Raw genomic sequence first — 23,195 nt, 5'->3', positions numbered from 1 at the left:
TAGGGTGGCCGGTAAGGTGGCGGTGAAATGATCCTTGACTAGCCTCTCAAAGCACTTCATGATGACAGAAGTGAGTGCTACGGGGCGGTAGTCACTTAGTTTAGAATATCTCTGCATTCTTGGGTACAGGAACAATGGTAGCCATCTTGAAGCCTATGGGGACAACAGACTGGGATAGGGTGTAATTTAAATATGTCCGTAAACCCACTGTGCATGATCTGAGGATGCAGCTAGGGATGCCGTCTGGGCCAGCAGCCTTGCGAGGGTTAACATGTTTAAATGTTTTACTCACGTCAGCCACTGAGAAGGAGAGTGGGGGGGCGCAGTCTTTGTTAGCGATCCGCGACGGTGGCACTGTATTATCCTCAAAGAGGGCAAAGAAGGTGTTTAGTTTGTCTGGAAGCATGACGCGGTGTCCGTGGCGTGGCTGTTTTTGTTTTTGTTTTTGCAGTCCATGATTTCCTGTAGACCCTGCCACGTAAGTCTCATGTCTGAGCCTTTGACTTGCGGCTCCACCTTGTCCCTGAACCGGCATTTCGCTTGTTTGATTGCCTTGCGGAGGGAATAATTGCGGAGGGAATAATTATATTCAGTCATATTCCCAGTCATCTTTCCATGGTTAAATGCGGTGGATTGCGCTTTAAGTTTTGCGCGATTTCCGCCATCCATCCACGGTTTCTGGTTAGGGTAAGTTTTAATAGTCACAGTGGTTACGACATCGCCAATGCACTTGTTTATAAACGAACTCACCGAGGCAGCGTATAGATCAATGTTGTTCTCTGTGGCTGACTGGAACATATTACAGTCTGCGTGATCAAAACCATCTTGGAGCGTAGTCAGTCCAGCGTTGAATGGTTCTCGTCACTGGTACATCCTGTTTGAGTTTCTGCCTATAAGCACGAGCACGATAGCGTCGTGGTTGGATTTGCCGAAGGGAGGGCGGGGGAGGGCTTTCCATGCATCTTGGAAGTTAGAGTAGCAGTGGTCGAGAGTATTAGCCCTATGTGTCATGCAATCAATATGCTGATAAAATTTAGGTAACATTGATCTCAAATTTGCTTTGTTAAAATCCCCAGCTACAATAAATTCAGGCTCCGGATATATAGTTTCCAGTTTACATAGAGTCCAGTGAAGTTCCTTGATGGCCATCTTGGTGAGGGGAATGTACACCGCTGTGATTCCGACAACATATCCCGAGACAGCCATGTTTCCATGAAGCAGAGAATGTTACAAACAAATGTCTCTCTGGAAGTCCACCCTTGCTTGAATTTCGTCTACCTTGTTGTCAAGAGACTGGACATTGGCTAGTAGTATACTCGGGAGCGGTGAGCGATGTGCCCATCTACGGAGCCTGACCAAAAGACCGCTCCGTCTGCCTCTTCTGAGGCGTTGTTGTTTTGGATCGCCTACTGGAATTAGCTCCATTGTCCTGGGTGGTGGTCCAAAGAGAGGATCTGCTTCAGGAAAGTCGTATTCCTGGTCGTAATGTTGGTAAGTTAACATTACACTTATATCCAATAGTTCTTCCCGGCTGTATGTAATAACACTTAAGATTTCCTTGGGTAACAGTGTAAGGAATAATACATAACAAAACAAAATACTGCATAGTTTCCTAAGAACGCCAAGCGAGGCGACCATCTTGCATCTTCCCTGTACAATGCTAATCAATTTGTATAATGCGTGTTACATGCTCTCATGCATGGTAGATGTTTAAATATGCTTAAATACTCTATTACCTAGTACACACTACTTATAAATAATTAATTGATGCTTATTAATGTTCCTCCAAGTATCTAGAGAGTGGATGTGATGGGAGAGTGTGAATATCGGCAGTATTTAGCCCAGTCTAAATGCAAGACAAACTGTGGTCTGTAAAGGCAGACCTGACCTGTATAAATCTATCTGTAATGTGGAGCGAGAGAAAGATGAATCTCAGCACAGCCAAACTAATCTAGCCCTAATCTCTCTCTCTCTCCCACACACAATCGCTCCATCCTTCTACTTCTCTCTTTCTTTTTTTCTCTCTCTCTAACCCCCCCTCTTTCCATCTGGCACAATGCTAAATGGCAGATACTATTTTTATTCTGTCCTGCTGTTTGTAGGCTTTCAGCACAAATAAAGGCAATAAAAAATATCACAGTGAGTGTTGTTGCTTCTGGGAGTAATGAGCCATCAGCTATCAGAGTCATTGGCCATTATGACACACAGAGAGAACGTACTCCCACTATCGGCCATTAGTGACTGTATTAGAAATCTGTCTGAATCCAAAGCATTAGGGAGGGCATGTTGAATCTGGATTCAATTCACCAATTTAGGCCAAACGACAGTAGCATTGTTCTACTACGCTCCACAAAAACAGGAGCCGTTCCCAACCTATTCAAACATTCTTCACAAGCGACAGCAGACATTTAAATGGAAGAGACAGGCAAACTGTACCTCAATACAACTGACGCTGGGCTTGAAGGGAAAACCACCAAGTTGGCTGTGTGAGGGACGGCGTGCAAAGACGTTTTTATCTGTAGCTAATGAACGCATGGCGTCCTGCTCCTCACGGCTGATTGGCTGGGGCCTATAGAACAGTAGGTAATAAAAGTAACAAATGAGAGCGGGCCATTGGAGCCACTGACGTGCGCAGGGTTCCCACTAATTGAATTGATCCTGAAACGTAATCTATTCTGCAGCGGGAGGAACCTTAATGAATTAGCCTCCATACATCTCCTGGCTGCTTCACCGTACCGCCGTCCTCTTCTCTCCATCCTTCCCTCTTTCTTTACTTTCCTCTATCCTTCTCTCCATCCCTCTTAATGTCTCCTGTTTTAATTGTGGTTTGGAAATTATGCCTTGGGTCCCGGGGTAGAGGGGTGGCAAGAGGGGTGGAGGAGAGGGGGAGAGGAGAAGAGGAGAGGGGTAGAAGGGTGGAGGAGAGGGTGATAGGGGTGGATGAGAGGGGTAGAGGATAGGGGTGGATGAGAGGGGTAGAGGAGAGGGGTGGATGAGAGAGGTAGAGGGGTAAAGGAGAAGGGGGTAGAGGAGAGGGGTGGAGGAGAGATGAATAGGAGAGGGGTGGATGACAGGGATGGAAGAGATATGTAGAGGAGAGGGGTGGATGAGAGGGGTGGAGGAGAGATGTAGAGAAGAGGGGTGGATGAGGAGGAGAGGGGTAGAAGAGAGTGGTAGATGAGAAGGAGAGGGGTAGAGGAAAAGGGTAGATGAGAAGGAGAGGGGTAGATGAGAAGGATAGGGGTAGAGGAGAGTGGTAGATGAGAAGGAGAGGGGTAGAGGAGAAGGGTAGATGAGAAGGAGAGGGGTAGAGGAGAAGGAGAGGGGTAGAGGAGAAGAAGGGTAGAGGAGAGGGGTAGATGAGAAGGAGAGGGGTAGAGGAGAGTGGTAGATGAGAAGGAGAGGGGTAGAGGAGGGTTCTATATGAGAAGGAGAGGGGTAGAGGAGAGTGGTAGATGAGAAGGAGAGGGGTAGAGGAGAGTGGTAGATAAGAAGGAGAGGGGTAGATGAGAGTGCTAGATGAGAAAGAGAGGGGTAGAGGAGAGTGGTAGATGAGAAGGAGAGGGGTAGAGGAGAGTGGTAGATGAGAAGGAGAGGGGTAGAGGAGAGGGGTAGATGAGAAGGAGAGTGGTAGATGAGAAGGAGAGGGGTAGAGGAGAAGGGTAGAGGAGAAGGGTAGATGAGAAGGAGAGGGTAGAGGAGAGGGGTGGATGAGAGAGGTAGAGGGGTAAAGGAGAAGGGGTAGGGGAGAGGGGTGGAGGAGAGATGCAAAGGAGAGGGGTGGATGACATGGATGGAAGAGAGATGTAGAGGAGAGGGGTGGATGAGAGGGGTGGATGAGGAGGAGAGGGGTATAGGAGAGGGGTAGAGGAGAGATGTAGAGAAGAGGGGTGGATGAGGAGGAGAGGGGTAGAGGAGAAGGGTAGATGAGAAGGAGAGGGGTAGATGAGAAGGAGAGGGGTAGAGGAGAGTGGTAGATGAGAAGGAGAGGGGTAGAGGAGGGTTGTATATAAAAAGGAGAGGGGTAGAGGAGAGTGGTAGATGAGAAGGAGAGGGGTAGAGGAGAAGGGTAGATGAGAAGGAGAGTGGTAGATGAGAAGGAGAGGGGTAGAAGAGAGTGGTAGATGAGAAGGAGAGGGGTAGAGGAGAGTGGTAGATGAGAAGGAGAGGGGTAGATGAGAGTGCTAGATGAGAAAGAGAGGGGTAGAGGAGAGTGGTAGATGAGAAGGAGAGGGGTAGAGGAGAGTGGTAGATGAGAAGGAGAGGGGTAGAGGAGAGTGGTAGATGAGAAGGAGAGGGGTAGAGGAGAGTGGTAGATGAGAAGGAGAGGGGTAGAGAAGCAGGAGAAGCAGGTGGACTTTGAAGAGCAGCCTTCAACATTTCAAAAAGCCTTTCAAAGGGCCATCGGCCCCCATCGCCGGCCTCCACCATCCTCCACCGCCCCCCACCATGGGCCCTCACCAGCCCCGGTCCTCTCTGACTTCCTGGTGTAATTGATGTGTCCCTCTCAGCTATCCATCAGGCTGACCAGCGCTCAGTACATTAACCCCCGAGACAGCCGCCAGGCTCCTTAGTGATTACACCGGCTCCAAGTGTTCCTCACCAACACGCCTCAATCAATGCCATAAATTACCCACCTAATTCCCTGCAGTCGATAACCATGACACAGAGGTGATGGGAGCCCATCTGGGAGAGTGGGATACACTTTTTATGGTGCAGGAGGAACCAGAAAAAACAACTTCAAGGTTGAATGTACGAACAGAAGAGAGGAAAAAACACACGTTTCTTTGAATGAAAAGCTTTCCAAGTAGCAGTGGAAAGAAAAGGCAAGCAGATAGGACAGAGGTCTTCACCAGTGGAAAGAAAAGGCAAGCAGATAGGACAGAGGTCTTCACCAGTGGAAAGAAAAGGCAAGCAGATAGGACAGAGGTCTTCACCAGTGGAAAGAAAAGGCAAGCAGATAGGACAGAGGTCTTCACCAGTGGAAAGAAAAGGCAAGCAGATAGGACAGAGGTCTTCACCAGTGGAAAGAAAAGGCAAGCAGATAGGACAGAGGTCTTCACCAGTGGAAAGAAAAGGCAAGCAGATAGGACAGAGGTCTTCACCAGTGGAAAGAAAAGGCAAGCAGATAGGACAGAGGTCTTCACCAGTGGAAAGAAAAGGCAAGCAGATAGGACAGAGGTCTTCACCAGTGGAAGAATAGACGCTGGCCACAGCCACATTTCTACTCCAGTCTAATGGTTGGATTCTATTAACTTGGCCGAGGCGAGTCTGTGTCAGAACAAGCAGCAGACACAGGTAATGGTTCCTCACTGGCTTGTTGACACATTTTCCCTCTTTCATTTCACAGACAATCTCTCCCCCTCCCCTCCGACACATCAAACGCTAACGTTTCCTTCAAATTCCTTTCTGTCTGCCAACTTTGACATCACAGGAAATTACAGTGGAATTGACAGCCTTTTTACTTTCAAGTTCATTCTACTTCCAAACAAACACCCGTCTCGTCCTGTCATCAGACAGGTCCTTCTGCCTGGCTCCCTGCGCTGTTTGTTCTGCCTCCTGTGGACCAACGTTACCTCTGTCACATCACACACACACACTTACTCTACCTGACTGAACGCAGCGCCACATTTGCTTGAGGGCGGAGGCTTTCCTTCAGAGATAAAACATAGTTTAGTACCTGTGCTTGCCTCCTGCTTGCCTCCTGCTTGCCTCCTGCTTGCCTACCATGGCTGTTTAAAGGAGAGGTGGGAGAGACAGATCACTTTAATTGACTGTGTGAGACTGCTGAGGAGAGTTGAGGACGGGTGTGCGTGTGTGTGTGTGTGCGTGTGTGTGTGTGTGTGTGTGTGTGTGTGTGTGTGTGTGTGTGTGTGTGTGTGTGTGTGTGTGTGTGTGTGTGTGTGTGTGTGTGTGTGTGTGTGTGTGTGTGTGTTCTTACTTTATCCACTAGAAGGCTTTCGGCTGATTTCTAGGGTTCTGTACTCCCAAAGTTGTTGACTGTTTTTTTTCTTGCCAGTTAGTTAGCAGTTCTTATCTTTTAGCATCCAATGGCTAAAAGTTTCTTACTGGGGGTAAAAAAGGATGATAATTTTACTGAAATATTTAAAGGGGAATTTTATCCAAAATCCAGAAACTCCCAAGTGATTCCATACATTGAAACTAGTTCAGCTGAGTTTTCCCTCTATACTATATATCTCTCTCTCCCTGTAGTGCTGTACTGAAACAGCAAAACAAGTCAGTTGCCTGTGAATTCATGATTTTAAAAATCATTGTTGTATTGAAAGCAGACGGCAGAATTTGCCTTTTTTGGATTAAGGTACTATCGATTTTGAGTCAAGAATGTGTACTTTTCCACCTAAATCATTTGTGATTATTATACAATACTATTTTATGTAGCCTACTGCCACAGCCGAGGATATAGGTAACAACTGCCCATGTTCGCCCTCGTGGTGTAGAAATGTCACGATATGCCCTTATACGGAGCTTGATGTCACAGAAGGAGCTGGTGGAAAAGTTAGTTACGCAAAGTGGAAAAGGGCAAGGCTGCACAGTATAGACATCAAGGGAAGAAGAAACTAAATGTCACTGTTTTCCGATAAAAGATACGGAGAGATGCAGAAGACGATTAGCAGCCATTTGAAATAGTAAATACAATGTAAGCACTCCTGCAGCCAACCTTGCATAGCTGCATGTGTAAGCAAGCACTTCGGCGACGGTGCATATGAATTATGGGGACAGAAGAGGGAAGGATACTAAAAGATACAGTTGTTGCTAACGTATTTCCATGCACTGAATCTGGGACAGTCATTTTATTGCCCCAACGTGAGTTTTGATCTGCGCTTGATGTCAGAATGCACTCACTGTTCCAAAATATGATTGGAAATTATTATTATTCATATTTCTTTTTACCCCTTTTTTCTCCCCAATTTCGTGATTCCTACTTGGTAATTACAGTCTTGTCCCATCAATCGATCAATCAATCAAATGTATTTATAAAGCCTTTTTACATCAGCCGATGTCACAAAGTGAAACCCAGCCAAAAACTCCAAACAATGAAGCACAGTGGCTAGGAAAAACTCCCTAGAAAGTCAGGAGCTCTAAAACACGACTCGCCAAGCCGCACTGCTCGCTTAACCCGGAAGGCACCTGCACCAATGTGTCAGAGGAAACACCGTACAGCTGGCAACCTGAAGTCAGCATGGATGCACCCGGCTGCCACAAGGAGTCGCTAGAGCGCGATGGGACAAGGACATACCGGACGACACTGGGCCCAATGTCTCCCAGTCACGGCTGGCTGCGACACAGGCCGGGACCGAACCCGGATCTGTAGTGACGCCTCTAGCACTGTGATGCAGTGCCTTAGACCGCTGCGCCACTCGGGAGGTCCCAAAATGTGAGTGTTATGCAACAGGATAGTTAACCAGCGCTGCCCTCAAACCAAGACACATGCTGCCTGCTAATTATCTATAGGCCATGTGTCAACTTGTCAAGTATTATTTTCTAACAACAGTTTGAATTGTGATTGAATTGCATTGTTCTCTGCCTCCCCATTAAGTAGCCTATCTCACCACTCATTTCGGTCATTTTTGTAGTATTAAAAAATATTCAGCTAATGTCTTCTATCATGTAGGCTGTCATTGTAAATAAGAATTTGTTCTTATCTGACTTTCCTAGTTAAATAAAGGTTAAATAAATACAAAAAATACCTGTAAATGATGTAGAATTGCATGAAATGCGTACCCTGCTAGCAAATGTTCCCCATGTGTGGAAATCCTAAAAACGCCTCTACTCAACTATAGCCTACGCCACATCGCAAATGTTAATACGGCTTTATTATGAAGTGGCCTTTTCCTCAACAGTAAATTTACCATGCATCAAAGTGCATCTTGGTACAAGGATTTGTTTACAGACAATGATTGCGTGCCTGCCGGGGCCAATGATTTCTGAATCCAGCCCTGAAGAGTGTAATACAATATAATTCAATACAATGTAATATTATTTATCTACAATTTCTGTTCTTAACAATGGGCAACGTGGGCCTGGGAGTATTGCTGAGTGATTAGTGCTTTGGTTTGGTTTCGATGATTAAAAAAATGATCACAGATTTCGGTTTGGATACAGTTTTTAAACATTAAAAAGATTATGAAATAATGACATTCTAATGATTTTTGAGCCTTTTCCAAGCCAAAAATAGTTGAAAAAATGCCATTGTCTCTGTCAGGTCCACACTGGCTTCAGCACCAACCAGAGAAGAGACAAGAAGCTGTCTTCTGCTCTTTGACCTTCTCTCTCAACGCCTAGTCTCCATTTGTCTTGCTCGTGACACTGTAAAGATGAATCTGATGATTCAAACACTTTTATCTCCCCAGATATAAACTCATTACTTTCAGTTGGTTGTATTTCACAAATTCACTGTGGCGCCTTCCACTTTAATGTGAACACCAGATAATTATAACGTTAGAAGTTAGCTCCCTTGGCCTCCCTTGGCCATAACGAGGGATAACAATAATTTAGCTAATTATTTTTGCATTGCAGCTCTGTGCGGCTCTATGGTCTTTCTCCCCATGTAATTAGCTTGATTTTCATAAGACCAAAATGGAATTTGTGTGGAATTTGTTTTGTGTGTGTGTGTGTGTGTGTGTGTGTGTGTGTGTGTGTGTGTGTGTGTGTGTGTGTGTGTGTGTGTGTGTGTGTGTGTGTGTGTGTGTGTGTGTGTGTGTGTGTGTGTGTGTATTTTACACAACATATTCTGGAAGTGAGTCCACAGTCATGGAAAGGTGTGCGTGCATGTGCGTGCGTTGTGTGTGTGCGCATCCCCACTCATGTGTATCTGTGTGAGTGCTAGCCTGCGTACGTGTTTTCCATCGACATCCCTCTACTCACTGCATTACAGTAGGTCTCTGATGCCTGTGTTAATGTGGCGCCCGAGCGTGCTGATGTCATCACAGTGAGCCAGAAGCAGCCTACAGCAGAAGTAGCAGCAGCTTAACTGTAGAAAGAAGTCTCTGATGTGGTCTGTAGTCTCAGTCAGTCTGCACACACAGACTCAAACACACACACACAGACACAGCCCCAGCCATGCTGGCTAGACCCTGGGATCTAATAATAGTGAACATGAAATATTGAACATGAGAATGGGAGAGTAAATCATTGAACATGAGAATGGGAGAGTAAATCATTGAACATGAGAATGGGAGAGTAAATAATATTGAACATGAGAATGGGAGAGTAAATCATTGAACATGAGAATGGGAGAGTAAATCATTGAACATGAGAATGGGAGAGTAAATCATTGAACATGAGAATGGGAGAGTAAATCATTGAACATGAGAATGGGAGAGTAAATAATATTGAACATGAGAATGGGAAAGTAAATCATTGAACATGAGAATGGGAGAGTAAATCATTTTGAACATGAGAATGGGAGAGTAAATCATTGAACATGAGAATGGGAGGGTAAATAATATTGAACATGAGAATGGGAGAGTAAATCATATTGAACATGAGAATGGGAGAGTAAATAATATTGAACATGAGAATGGGAGAGTAAATAATATTGAACATGAGAATGGGAGAGTAAATCATTGAACATGAGAATGGGAGAGTAAATCATTGAACATGAGAATGGGAGAGTAAATCATATTGAACATGAGAATGGGAGAGTAAATCATTGAACATGAGAATGGGAGAGTAAATAATATTGAACATGAGAATGGGAGAGTAAATCATTGAACATGAGAATGGGAGAGTAAATAATATTGAACATGAGAATGGGAGAGTAAATCATTGAACATGAGAATGGGAGAGTAAATAATATTGAACATGAGAATGGGAGAGTAAATCATATTGAACATGAGAATGGGAGAGTAAATAATATTGAACATGAGAATAGGAGAGTAAATCATTGAACATGAGAATGGGAGAGTAAATAATATTGAACATGAGAATGGGAGAGTAAATCATATTGAACATTAGAACGGGAGAGTAAAAAATATTGAACATGAGAATGGGAGAGTAAATCATATTGAACATGAGAACGGGAGAGTAAATAATATTGAACATGAGAATGGGAGAGTAAATAATATTGAACATGAGAATGGGAGAGTAAATCATATTGAACATGAGCATGGGAGAGTAAATAATATTGAACATGAGAATGGGAGAGTAAATAATATTGAACATGAGAATGGGAGAGTAAATCATATTGAACATGAGCATGGGAGAGTAAATAATATTTAACATGAGAATGGGAGAGTAAATCATTTTGAACATGAGAATGGGAGAGTAAATCATTTTGAACATGAGAATGGGAGAGTAAATAATTTTGAACATGAGAATGGGAGAGTAAATAATATTTAACATGAGAATAGGAGAGTAAATCATTTTGAACATGAGAATGGGAGAGTAAATCATATTGAACATGAGAATGGGAGAGTAAATAATTTTGAACATGAGAATGGGAGAGTAAATCATATTGAACATGAGAATGTGAGAGTAAATCATTTTGAACATGAGAATGGGAGAGTAAATCATATTGAACATGAGAATGGGAGAGTAAATCATATTGAACATGAGAATGGGAGAGTAAATCATTGTAGTTTGTGTATTTGAGTGTGTTTCAGGAGATGGCTTCCCGAAATCCCCCAGCAGCTGATTGGTCGACTCCACGATTAATTGGAGAGCTGACCCCGCTCCCTCGTCAGGACGCTGCTGTCTCCAATTTCCAATGCCTTCTGAAGCTATAAAAGCCAGTGTTCTGTTGTTCAGGGGAGAGATTGATTGTGATATAGATCATTGCTGAGAGAGGAGGTTGATGGCTGAGGGGTATAGCATGTTGGTCATTGGAATTTACTATGTTAGTTGTTGTTGTTGGTATCAGCTTTGGTATGTTCTGTGTTTGTTGCTTTGTCAGAGCTTCTTTAATGGCCTGAGTTAGTTTTTTCTCAGTTTTGTTGTGAAGTGGATTGTTTAATATTCTGTTTCATTTGTTCCCAGGGGGAAGGGGAAGGCACCTAGGGAGTGCTTAGGCAAGAGGCCCGCGGGCATACATATACCCGTAGTATATTCACTGTCTAGGCACACTAGGTAAGACCTGGGCGGACCACCCCCTGTATTTTGGTTAGGGCACCAGGTGGTGCTAAATTAGGTAAGTAGTGGGTAGGCAGGTAAGGTAGGAGAGGGGGCTTTGAGATTTACTTTCTTCGCTTTGGTTCCGTCCAGCCCCTTTTCCCCATATTACCGTGTGAAGGAATAAATTCCTAGTAAACGGTAAATTCTCTGCCTTTTGTCATCCTTACTCACACCTACAGTCCATACCTCTTTCACTTCACGGAGAGTTGAGTTGTAGCAGGGTGTTCCGTTCCCTCTTCATAGAGGCGTGCGTAACAGGGAGAGTAAATAATATTGAACATGGAACATGAGAATGGGAGAGTAAATAATATTGAACATGAGAATGGGAGAGTAAATAATATTGAACATGAGAATGGGAGAGTAAATACTTTTGAACATGAGAATGGGAGAGTAAATAATATTGAACATGAGAATGGGAGAGTAAATAATATTGAACATGAGAATGGGAGAGTAAATCACATTGAACATGAGAATGGGAGAGTAAATCATACTGAACAGGCGCATGTTAGAGTGAATAATGAAAACAGTTTAAACGACACTGAGTCTCTACTGCTTTTTAAACTATGTGGATTATTGTGTAGTGCTGTGTACTGACTTGACTTCAGAATACACTGGGTCTGCGCCACCATGGCTGAATTGTGTGTGTGTGTGTGTGTGTGTGTGTGTGTGTGTGTGTGTGTGTGTGTGTGTGTGTGTGTGAGTAGACTGCCTTGAAAACAATGGCCGCACATCTTGGACGCAGTCTCCAGTTCTGATTAAACCTTAGCGGTCTGCATACCCACATCCATTCCCCCTCCCCCACATTGAGAGCAAAACATCTTAGTAGCCCCCGGAGACAAAGTTTTTAGACTTTTAGAGTTCATTTTTGTGCAATTCTAAGCATTTTGCCACGGGGTGTAAAGAAAATGTTGAAGTTTTGAAGCAAGAATGCTACAATTCTACACTTTTTGCCATGGGCGGACAGAAGATTTTGCAATTGTAAAACTAATTTCATGCAATTTTTACTATTATTCTTATTATTTGTATTTATTTTTTAGGGCCTGTAAGCCAGTTCCCCATCCCTGGTTTATAATATAAATGTAATCAGAGAGAATAAAGACTGTCTGTCTGTCCTTCTCAATATCATATCTGCTCTCACCATGTGTGCAACACACCTTGGCGAGGCACATTAAAACTCTGACCATCAGGTCAGGCTAATTATAGAATAAACTGGCCTGCTTAGGCAGCAAACACAGTTGTTTAAAAACCAACCAAACTGACTGAGCCTTTGTCCTAGTCTGCGTACAGAGACAAGACTCTATCTCTAACACACGCATGCACGCAAACACACACGCACGAACGCACGCACACACACACACACACACACACACACACACACACACACACACACACACACACGCACATACACACACACACACACACTCCAAATGGGATTGACTTTCGGGTGCGTTAGACAGGGCAAACACATTGTTTGGAACACTGAATCATTATATTAGTGAAGTGCGGCTGTTGGCTGTGAAGGACAGATGTTGACTGTTGTTAGAATGACTGGGTTTGGTTTCATCATACTAAAGACAGCAACCAGCCCATTCCAGAGGGAGGATATGGGGAACGCATTGATGAACTGCCACTTCCAGGTGCGAGCCACAGAAATATCAGAGGCGGCACTGCGTGGCACTTTGGGCTAGATCTGAAATTAAACATGCCATCCTTCGAAGAAATACAGATATTGTTCCAAATGAGAAACAAATATCCATTGCAATGCCATTTATGACAACTGTGACAGTTCCTGTAATCTACTGTACAGAGGATGCTTTCTCAATCACACTGAGATACTTACTAATCAATCTGACACTCTACTGTACCATTTGACATGATACACTCAGAGAACACAGAATGACTTGGTATTAAAGTACACTTAAATCAAGTGTCAAGCATCAGGGAAGAAAAGGGCCTGGGGATGTTCCTGTCACATCAGATGGTCTGGAAAAGATCCTGGCCCTAGGGAGCGAGTGTGCAACAGAACAGTTGCACAATTGTGAATCATCTTCCTCATGTGGACATAGTGCACATACCTGCTGTTGAGGGTACTGCATCCCGCCAATGCCCACCTGGCCCCTCCCCTGCATCCCCATTGGGTATCGGTGTGGAGTGGGCGATCCGTATGGCTGGTTGGGATAGGGCCCACCCTGCTGCTGCTGAGAGTAGGGGTTGTTGCCCATCCCATAGAGCTGGGAGCGCTTCATAGCCATGAAGTCCTTAGAGGCCACCTGGACACAATGCAAGAGGACAGGGACAAGACGGTTTGTAAAATGTTTTAGAACAACTCTTTTTGAAAGTCTATTCATTCCATATGCAGTTCAGAGCACACCAAAATACACAATTTATTGTCACATTTCTGCAGGGGGTGGATGCCCCCAGACTCCCATAAAAATGGTTCTCCAAGGTGAATTTACATTCCCGCTAAATTGACTACACAGGTATATAACAGTAATATGCTAAATACGCTTCTTCTGTTACACAGTAAACTGAACCTGAAAAGAGAGATGCCAGGAGAAATCTTTTCCTTTCAAGTATTTCACATTTACAGGTTCTTTTCTGGGTCCTGGTGAGTTGACTGGAAAATCGTAGCCTAGATGTCAGGCTAATGTTAATCTGTCACCCGTATGGTGGATTTGTGAGCAGGGCAGATTATGTGAAGCGTGATGTCTCCCCTTTTCTCCTCTCCTATCCAGTGTGGTGAATTATGGATGATTTATGACATTAGTTCCCTCTGTCTCAGTCAGACAAGGGGGGAGGGGGGGGGGGGGGGGCTCTGTGTGGCTCATCTCTGCCTCCCTAAACAATAGCTCCACATCCCTACTCAATAACGCCTGAGCCAACCCTGCTGGGAGCAGCAGAATGGCCTACTGTACAGTACTGTATACAATGCCTGGCTGGCTGACTGGCTGGCTGGCTGGCTGGCTGGCTGGCTGGCTGGCTGGCTGGCTGGCTGGCTGGCTGGCAGAGCTAATCAACGGACAATGTCCAGGAGATACAGTTGAAGTCACAAGTTTACATACACTTAGGTTGGAGTCATTAAAACTAATTTTTCAACCAATCCACAAATTTCTTGTTAACAAACTATAGTTTTGGCAAGTCGGTTAGGTCATCAACTTTATGCATGACACAAGATTACTTCACTTTCACATGATTTCACTACGCTACAGTCACAAGACACAGGCCTCCTAACTGTCCCTAGAATTTCTAAGCAAACAGCTGGAGGCAGGGATTTCTCCTATAGAGCCCCATTTTTATGGAATGGTCTGCCTACCCTTGTGAGAGACGCAGACTCGGTCTCAACCTTTAGGTCTTTATTGAAGACTCATCTCTTCAGTAGGTCCTATGATTGAGTGTAGTCTGGCCCAGGAGTGTGAAGGTGAACGGAAAGGCTATGGAGCAACGAACCGCCCTTGCTGTCTCTGCCTGGCCGGTTCCCCTCTCTCCACTGGAATTCTCTGCCTCTAACCCTATTACAGGGGCTGAGTCACTGGCTTACTGGTGCTCTTTCATGCCGTCCCTAGGAGGAGACTCACTTGAGTGTGTTGAGTCACTGACGTGATCTTCCTGTCTGGGTAGGCACCCCCCCTTGGGTTGTGCCGTGGCTGAGATCTTTGTGGGCTATACTCAGCCTTGTCTCAGGATGGTAAGTTGGTGGTTGAAGATATCCCTCTAGAGCTGTGGGGGCTGTGCTTTGGCAAAGTGGGTGGGGTTACATCCTGCCTGTTTGGCCCTGTCCGGGGGTATCGTCGGACGGGGCCACAGTGTCTCCCGACCCCTCCTGTCTCAGCCTCCAGTAATTATGCTGCAGTAGTTTATGTGTCGGGGGGCTAGGGTCAATCTGTTATATCTATATAAAAGCCAACTGACATTTACTCCTGAGGTGCTGACCTGTTGCACCCTTGACAACCAATGTGATTATTAATATTTGACCCTGCTGGTCATCTATGAACATTTGAACATCTTGGCAATGTTCTGTTATAATCTTCACCCGACACAGCCAGAAGAGGACTGGCCACCCCCTGGTTCCTCTCTAGGTTTCTTCCTAAGTTCTGGCCTTTCTAGGGAGTTTTTCCTAGCAACCGTGCTTCTACACCTGCATTGCTTGCTGTTTGGAGTTTTAGGCTGGGTTTCTGTACAGCACTTTGACACATCAGCTGATGTAAGAAGGGCTTTATAAATACATTTGATTTTAAATTTGATTTGACTTCAAATTCACTGTATCACAATTCCAGTGGGTCAGAAGATTACATAGACTAAGTTGACTTTGCCTTTAAACAGCTTGGAAAATTCCAGAAAATGATTTCATGGCCTTAGAAGCTTCTGATAGGCTAATTGACATCATTTGAGGTGTACCTGTGGATGTATTTCAAGGCCTACCTTCAACCTCAGTGCTTCTTCGCTTGACATCATGGGAAAAGCAAAAGAAATCAGCCAAGACCTCAGAAAAAAAATTGTAGACCTCCACAAGTCTGGTTCATCCTTGGGAACAATTTCCAAATGCCTGAAGGTACCACGTACCATCTGTACAAACAATAGCACGCAAGTATAAACTCCATGGGACCACGCAGCCATCATACCGCTCAGGAAGGAGACGCGTTCTGTCTCCTAGAGATTAACGTGTGCAAATCAATCCCAGAACAACATCAAAGGACCTTAAGAAGATGCTGGAGGAAACGGGTACAAAAGTATCTATATCCACAGTAAAACGAGTCCTATATCGACATAACCTGAAAGGCCGCTCAGCAAGGAAGAAGCCACTGCTCCAAAACCACCATAAAAAAAGCCAGACTACAGTTTGAAACTGCACATGGGGACAAAGATTGTACTTTTTGGAGAAATGTCCTCTGGTCTGATGAAACAAAAATAGAACTGTTTGGCCATGTTTGGATGAAAAATGGGGAGGCTTGCAAGCCGATCATCCCAATCATGAAGCACGGGGTGGCAGCATCATGTTGTGGGGTTGCTTTTCTGCAGGAGGGACTGGTGCACTTCACAAAATAGATGGCCTCATGAGGGAAGAAAATTATGTAGACGGGGCGGCAGGGTAGCCCAGTGGTTAGAGCGTTGGACTAGTAACCAAAAGGTTGCAAGTTCGAATCCCCGAGCTGACATTCTGCCCCTGAACAAGGCAGTTCCTAGGCCGTCATTGAAAATAAGAATTGGTTCTTAACTGACTTGCCTAGTTAAATAAAGGTAAAAATTCAATGTAAAAAAAAAGTGGATATATTGAAGCAACATCTCGAGACATCAGTCAGGAAGTTGAAGCTTGGTCTCAAATGGGTCTTCCAAATTGACAATGACCCCAAGCATACTTCCAACGTTGTGGCAAAATGGCTTAGGTACAACAAAGTCAAGGTATTGGAGTGGCCATCACAAAGCCCTGACCTCAATCCTATAGAAAATGTGTGGGAAGAACTGAAAAGCATGTGCGAGCAAACCTGACTCAGTTACACCACCTGGCCTACAAACCTGACTCAGTTACACCACCTCTGTCAGGAGGAATGGGATGAAAGAAATAAAAGCTGAAATAAAACATGCTATTGTTCTGAAATTTCACATTCTTAAAATAAAGTGGTGATCCTAAATGACCTAAGACAGGGAATTCTTGCTAGGATTAAATGTCAGGAATTGTGAAAAACTGAGTTTAAATGTAAGGTGTATGTTAATTTTCGACTTCAACTGTATGTCAAGGAGCAAATCCACCGCATTCATTCAGTTGTGGGAAGTTGTATAACATTTGTTCAAACACTTTTATGTAGTAAATGCAATTTTTCTATAGAAACCAAATTAAAAAACAAAGTCAATATTCTGTGAGCAGGGTTGACGGATGGTCTTTTCTGTCACCTGTTTGCTCTTAAAATTGTTCCAAATAGCCATGATACAGCTCTGCCAATCACTGAACCAACCACAACCACTGACCACAGACTGATGACCACAACCACTCACTCACTCAATCACCAGTGACTACAATCTGACAAAAAAAGTGGAAACAAGTGCCATAATGTGGAGCAAAGAGTGATGATACTACAGTATGTGTGTTATGAAGCGGACTCACACACACACACACACACACACACACACACACACACACACACACACACACACACACACACACACACACACACATACACACACACACACACACACACACACACACACACACACCCACACACACACACACACACACAAGTACACCCAAATGCAATAGGTTCAGAGGTTTATACTTTGAAATAATGTTTTTGCAGGAATATCATTATACACACAACCCTCTTTTAAACTCCATCACTTTAAACCCAAGCACACATACAGCTACTGAAGGGATGTCACAGACTAAAAAATGTTGGTTGATCGAGAGTCACATTTTTAAACGTGTTTTTTTCCATATATAGACACACCTTATGTTTGAATAAAATCAACTATGTGTAGGCTACTGAGTTTTTCTGATGCTTTAAGCACTGAAATAAAAACATTATACACAGAGTTTAATTTCATTTATAGTAAAGTCTTCATATCTCAAAATCAATGTCATGTGGTTAATCAAAATTCTATCTAAATGAAAATGATACAAATCTAAAAGTAACTTCTATTGTCATTGCCAATATGTAAAAATACCCGACATAAAGCCAATAAATAAAAACATTGCAGCCCGAAGGTAGAAAATATCCTGATAAAAATAAATATCCTATAAATCACATTGGCTATGCATGGCCTGTCTGCAAGGAACTTGAAACATTGTATCAACTATTGTATTAGCTTGGGCCAGCTGAAACTTGTGCTAGCAAACATTGTATAAAATATTGTGCGTCCAGCGCCAGTGAGCTCCAGACAGACAGACAGACAGACAGACAGCATTAGGCTGTTTAGCAAGGGATAAGAAGTAATCAGGTAGGCCTATTTTATCACCTTTCCCCTGAAACAGAGCCTGCCTAGTAGTAATAGGAAAGGGAGAAAGCTGGAAATATTTTTCAAACAGGCAACATTGAGGAACTATTGTCATTCTCAATGGATGTAAAAACAGACTTAATTTACTGAGAAGCACCACAGTGATGGTAAGTGAAGACAATCAGAAATAGTATCATATTCCCAAATGGGAACATTTATAGGCCTACATTTATAGGTCTACATTTATAGGCCTACATTTATAGGCCTATATTTATAGACCTACATTTATAGACCTACATTTATAGACCTACATTTATAGGCCTACATTTATAGGCCTACATTTATAGGCCTACATTTATAGGCCTACATTTGCGCGCAGGCCAGGTATACTACTCTTTCTTCTATATGTGTAATCAGGTGCGTTACCTTTCTCAAGACTGACAGGAGCTCTCCAAACAAAAGACAATGAACAAATTGACAACTCATAAATGGAATTAAATAAACCCCCAAAAATACCACAAGTGTAGCCTAGGTTGTGCGCTCTGCAAACAATGTGTCCACTCCTACAATGACAACGGTAAGACTGTAGTAATAATATATTGACTGGATTAACAGAAATGATGGTAACCAAACAAACATTGTAGATGATAAATAATGGGAATTAACGGTAAATGTATTGTTGGTGATACTGGTGTGCCATCCCAGCCTCCACAATGGATTAGTCCACTCAGACAGGCGTGAATCAGACAGACGTAAATCAGACAGGTGTGAATCAGACAGACGTGAATCAGACAGGCGTGAATCAGACAGACGTGAATCAGACAGGTGTGAATCAGACAGGCGTGAATCAGACAGACGTGAATCAGACAGGCGCGAATCAGACAGGCGTGAATCAGACAGGCGTGAATCAGACAGGCGTGAATCAGACAGGTGTGAATCAGACAAGCGTGAATCAGACAGGCGTGAATCAGACAGGTGTGAATCAGACAGGCGTGAATCAGACAGGCGTGAATCAGACAGGCGTGAATCAGACAGGTGTCTCCTGTTGTAATATGTTGTATTTATTTGCCACGGCTGGTCTAAAAAAATCTTGGTCGACCAACAGCCTATTGACCAAACAATCGACCAGTCGACTAAATGGGGTCAGCCCTAGTGTGGTGTTACTGTTTTCTCTCTGCAGCAGGCTGCACTCCCCTCCCTCCCTGCCTAACATTCATATTAATTAGACAGGCCTGTGTGGCTAAAGGGCACTACTCTTCAATCCACAGATCTAGGGCACTCTGCCACACACTCTGCTGCGATATGGGACGCACTCAGGTCGCCCTCCCTCTCTCACTCCATCCCTCTCTCCTCTCTCCTCCCTCTACTCCCTCTCTCCCCTCTCCTCCTCTCCCCTCCCTGGTCTGTCTCAAGTGGAATCCCTTTGCCAATACACTGAGCCCAACTTGAGCAAATCCCCTCATGTCACTGCCAAGTTCAGAATGCCACTGCTAAACTCAGACCAGGAATAAGTGCTCCCTAGTGTGGGGAAGGAAACACATCATTCAAATGGAAGAATACCTAGTGAGAGCTCAAGTTACAACATCACTGCAGTTAAACCCATGGAGGCTGGCGCAACATACGGAAGATTTTCTAAACTGACTTCAGATTGTCTGAAGTGATTTAAGTGTTACTCCAATATTGTCCTGTAAAGTTCTATTAAATGAGATTTCATCCCAAACTAGGCCTATTTCCGGGGATGAGCCAACTATCTAGTTCATACTACACCAAAAGACTTGATAGCAAATATAAATGTTTTTTTTTCCTTGGAGAAACGGATGTACTTTTGAAAAGATGAATAATATAAATTGAACCATGTTTTTTCAGAAAGAGGTACAGTAGATAAAACTGTCACAGGGAATAGAGCACAATTTCTTTATTTGTTCCAATGTATTTTCAGTTTTGTTCATCTGGGCATGCCATTCAATTGAGGTGTTAAGAGAATACTAATTCAGTGCTAAATCTGAAATTCAATTCATGAACTGCAGTTTCCAACTCTCGTGAGCTTATTGAACTGCAGTTTCCAACTCTCGTGAGCTTATTGTACTGCAGTTTCCAACTCTCGTGAGCTTATTGTACTGCAGTTTCCAACTCTCGTGAGCTTATTGTACTGCAGTTTCCAACTCTCGTGAGCTTATTGAACTGCAGTTTCCAACTCTCGTGAGCTTATTGTACTGCAGTTTCCAACTCTCGTGAGCTTATTGAACTGCAGTTTCCAACTCTCGTGAGCTTCTTGAACTGCAGTTTCCAACTCTCGTGAGCTTATTGAACTGCAGTTTCCAACTCTCGTGAGCTTATTGAACTGCAGTTTCCAACTCTCGTGAGCTTATTGTACTGCAGTTTCCAACTCTCGTGAGCTTATTGTACTGCAGTTTCCAACTCTCGTGAGCTTATTGAACTGCAGTTTCCAACTCTCGTGAGCTTATTGAACTGCAGTTTCCAACTCTCGTGAGCTTATTGTACTGCAGTTTCCAACTCTCGTGAGCTTATTGAACTGCAGTTTCCAACTCTCGTGAGCTTATTGAACTGCAGTTTCCAACTCTCGTGAGCTTCTTGAACTGCAGTTTCCAACTCTCGTGAGCTTATTGAACTGCAGTTTCCAACTCTCGTGAGCTTATTGAACTGCAGTTTCCAACTCTCGTGAGCTTCTTGAACTGCAGTTTCCAACTCTCGTGAGCTTATTGTACTGCAGTTTCCAACTCTCGTGAGCTTATTGTACTGCAGTTTCCAACTCTCGTGAGCTTATTGTACTGCAGTTTCCAACTCTCGTGAGCTTATTGCAAAACAAAAGCTATTAAGAAAGGAACACTAGAAAAATGACAACCGGGTGAAACTGCTTAAATTGCTTTTCAGAGTTCTATTGACTCTGATTTTCTGACTTCAAAATGGTTACAGTCTTTCACTTTAATGTGCAAAGTTGTTAATCAGCAAAAACAAAATAATCCCCACAAAACATAGTGAAATGTGGATTAGGAAACAACAGACTTTACCCATCAAAATCACATAGACATAAAAACAATATTACTTAATTGTTATTAATGTAATTCCATTTTGAATGTGGGGACATAAATTGAACTGGTGGCCTTCTATTGGTCTACATGTTGCAGGGAAAATGTGATTGCCTGCATGTGTTCATATGCAACTCCATCATAAACTGCTAGTCTTGGAGCTGCTGAAAGCAGTGATAGCCCTGCCAAGCTCACAAACACACACACACAGCTCCAGCCCTACAGCCAGGCCAGGCATTGTGGCCAGTCACTGTGGTCATCACTGTCCTGTCCTCCACACAGATGACCAAATCACCACCTTCCTCCAACAGACTGTCATTACAGTCATTTACTGTCTGTGTCCAGCTCTAGCTTCACACCAGCCCCACCTGCTAACATGTTTATCCTGTCTCCTCTCTCCTGTCTCCTCTGAACTGTCTCCTCTCTCCTGTCTCCTCTGACCTCTCTCCTCTGACCTGTCTCCTCTGACCTGTCTCATCTGTACCTGTCTCCTCTCTCCTCTGACCTGTCTCCTCTCTCCTCTGACCTGTCTCCTCTGACCTGTCTCATCTGTACCTGTCTCCTCTCTCCTCTCTCTTCTCTCCTCTGACCTGTCTCCTCTCTCTTCTCTCCTCTGACCTGTCTCCTCTCTCTTCTCTCCTCTGACCTGTTTCCTCTGACCTGTCTCTTCTCTCCTCTGACCTGTCTCCTCTCTCCTCTCTCTTCTCTCCTCTGACCTGTCTCCTCTCTCTTCTCTCCTCTGACCTGTCTCCTCTCTCTTCTCTCCTCTGACCTGTTTCCTCTGACCTGTCTCTTCTCTCCTCTGACCTGTCTCCTCTCTCCTCTGACCTGTCTCCTCTGACCTGTCTCCTCTCTCTTCTCTCCTCTGACCTGTCTCCTCTCTCTTCTCTCCTCTGACATGTCTCCTCTGACCTGTTTCCTCTCTCATGTCTCCTCTGACCTTTCTCCTCTCTCCTCTCCCCTCTGACCTGTCTCCTCTGACCTGTCTCCTCTCTCCTCTCTCCTCTGACCTGTCTCCTTTCTCCTGTCTCCTCTCTCCTGTCTCCTCTCTCCTCTGACCTGTCTCATCTGACCTGTCTCCTCTCTCCTCTTTCCTGTCTCCTCTGACCTGTCTCCTCTCTCCTGTCTCCTCTCTCCTGTCTCCTCTCTCCTGTCTCCTCTGACCTGTCTCCTCTGACCTGTCTCTTCTGACCTGGGTTTGGTCCATGGCTGAGCTGGATGGATGGTCAGAGGAAGAGGAGAGAGGTCTGAGCCCACCCAGAGAAAAGCCCTTTTAGCTAGCTGTAGTCGGCTGCTGTGGTCCAGTCCCAAGCCTCACAACATAGTGATTCTGGACATCATGGACAAGGTCATTTATTAAATACAATGACCATCATATCATTCCCCAGCTAACTGCTAGCTGTCTTAGCATTATTCCATGTCCAACACTCTTGTGCTAGGACAAGAGGTACTATAAATGTAACACTACGGCTGTGCCTGCAGTACAAAGCCCTGCATTAGCTCCAAACATAGACCGTTTCATACCGAAGAGAACAGGGAGGGAGAGACTGCAGAGGAGGGGAGAGGAGATCGAGCTCCATATTAATGTGTGTGAATTCCCCACTCCTGCTGACTAAGATTAGACATTTCATTTCATGGATGCAAAGACAATACTGATGTCATCAAGAGGAGAGGAGCAGGCACGTTAACTCTTAACTGCCCAGCCACGATGACAGCAAAATACATCATCTGATGGCAAATGGTAAATATGTGCATTCCTTGAAAACAAATCACAAGTGAATACTCTTATCCAGTCTTTTATCAAATCAAATGTTATTTGTCACATGCGCTGGGATACAACAGGTAGATCTTACAGTGAATGCTTACTTACAAGCCCTTAACCAACATTGCAGTTAAGAAAAAATAAAAAATAATTAAGAAATTACAGTAACAAGTCATTAAAGAGCAGCAGTAAAATAGCAATAGCGGGGCTATATACAGGGGGTACCGGTACAGAGTCAATGTGGAGGCTATATACAGGAGGTACCGGTACAGAGTCAATGTGGAGGGTATATACAGGGGGTACCGGTACAGAGTCAATGTGGAGGCTAT

The 23,195-nt window shown here is 44.1% G+C and overlaps 1 protein-coding gene across 1 annotated transcript in view; it reads right to left on the bottom strand.

Moving 5' to 3' along the window:
• Window positions 1–23,195, bottom strand: part of LOC110498372 (AT-rich interactive domain-containing protein 1B) — a 331,437-nt gene that overhangs the window by 286,295 nt on the left and 21,947 nt on the right. The window contains exon 2 of the mRNA XM_036954974.1: window positions 13,209–13,403. Coding sequence (XP_036810869.1) covers window positions 13,209–13,403 — 195 coding nt within the window. The remainder of the gene's footprint in view (window positions 1–13,208; window positions 13,404–23,195) is intronic.

Source organism: Oncorhynchus mykiss, chromosome 19, assembly GCF_013265735.2.
Source record: "Oncorhynchus mykiss isolate Arlee chromosome 19, USDA_OmykA_1.1, whole genome shotgun sequence".
NCBI lineage: Eukaryota > Metazoa > Chordata > Actinopteri > Salmoniformes > Salmonidae > Oncorhynchus > Oncorhynchus mykiss.
This window is presented reverse-complemented; position numbering and strand designations above follow the sequence as displayed.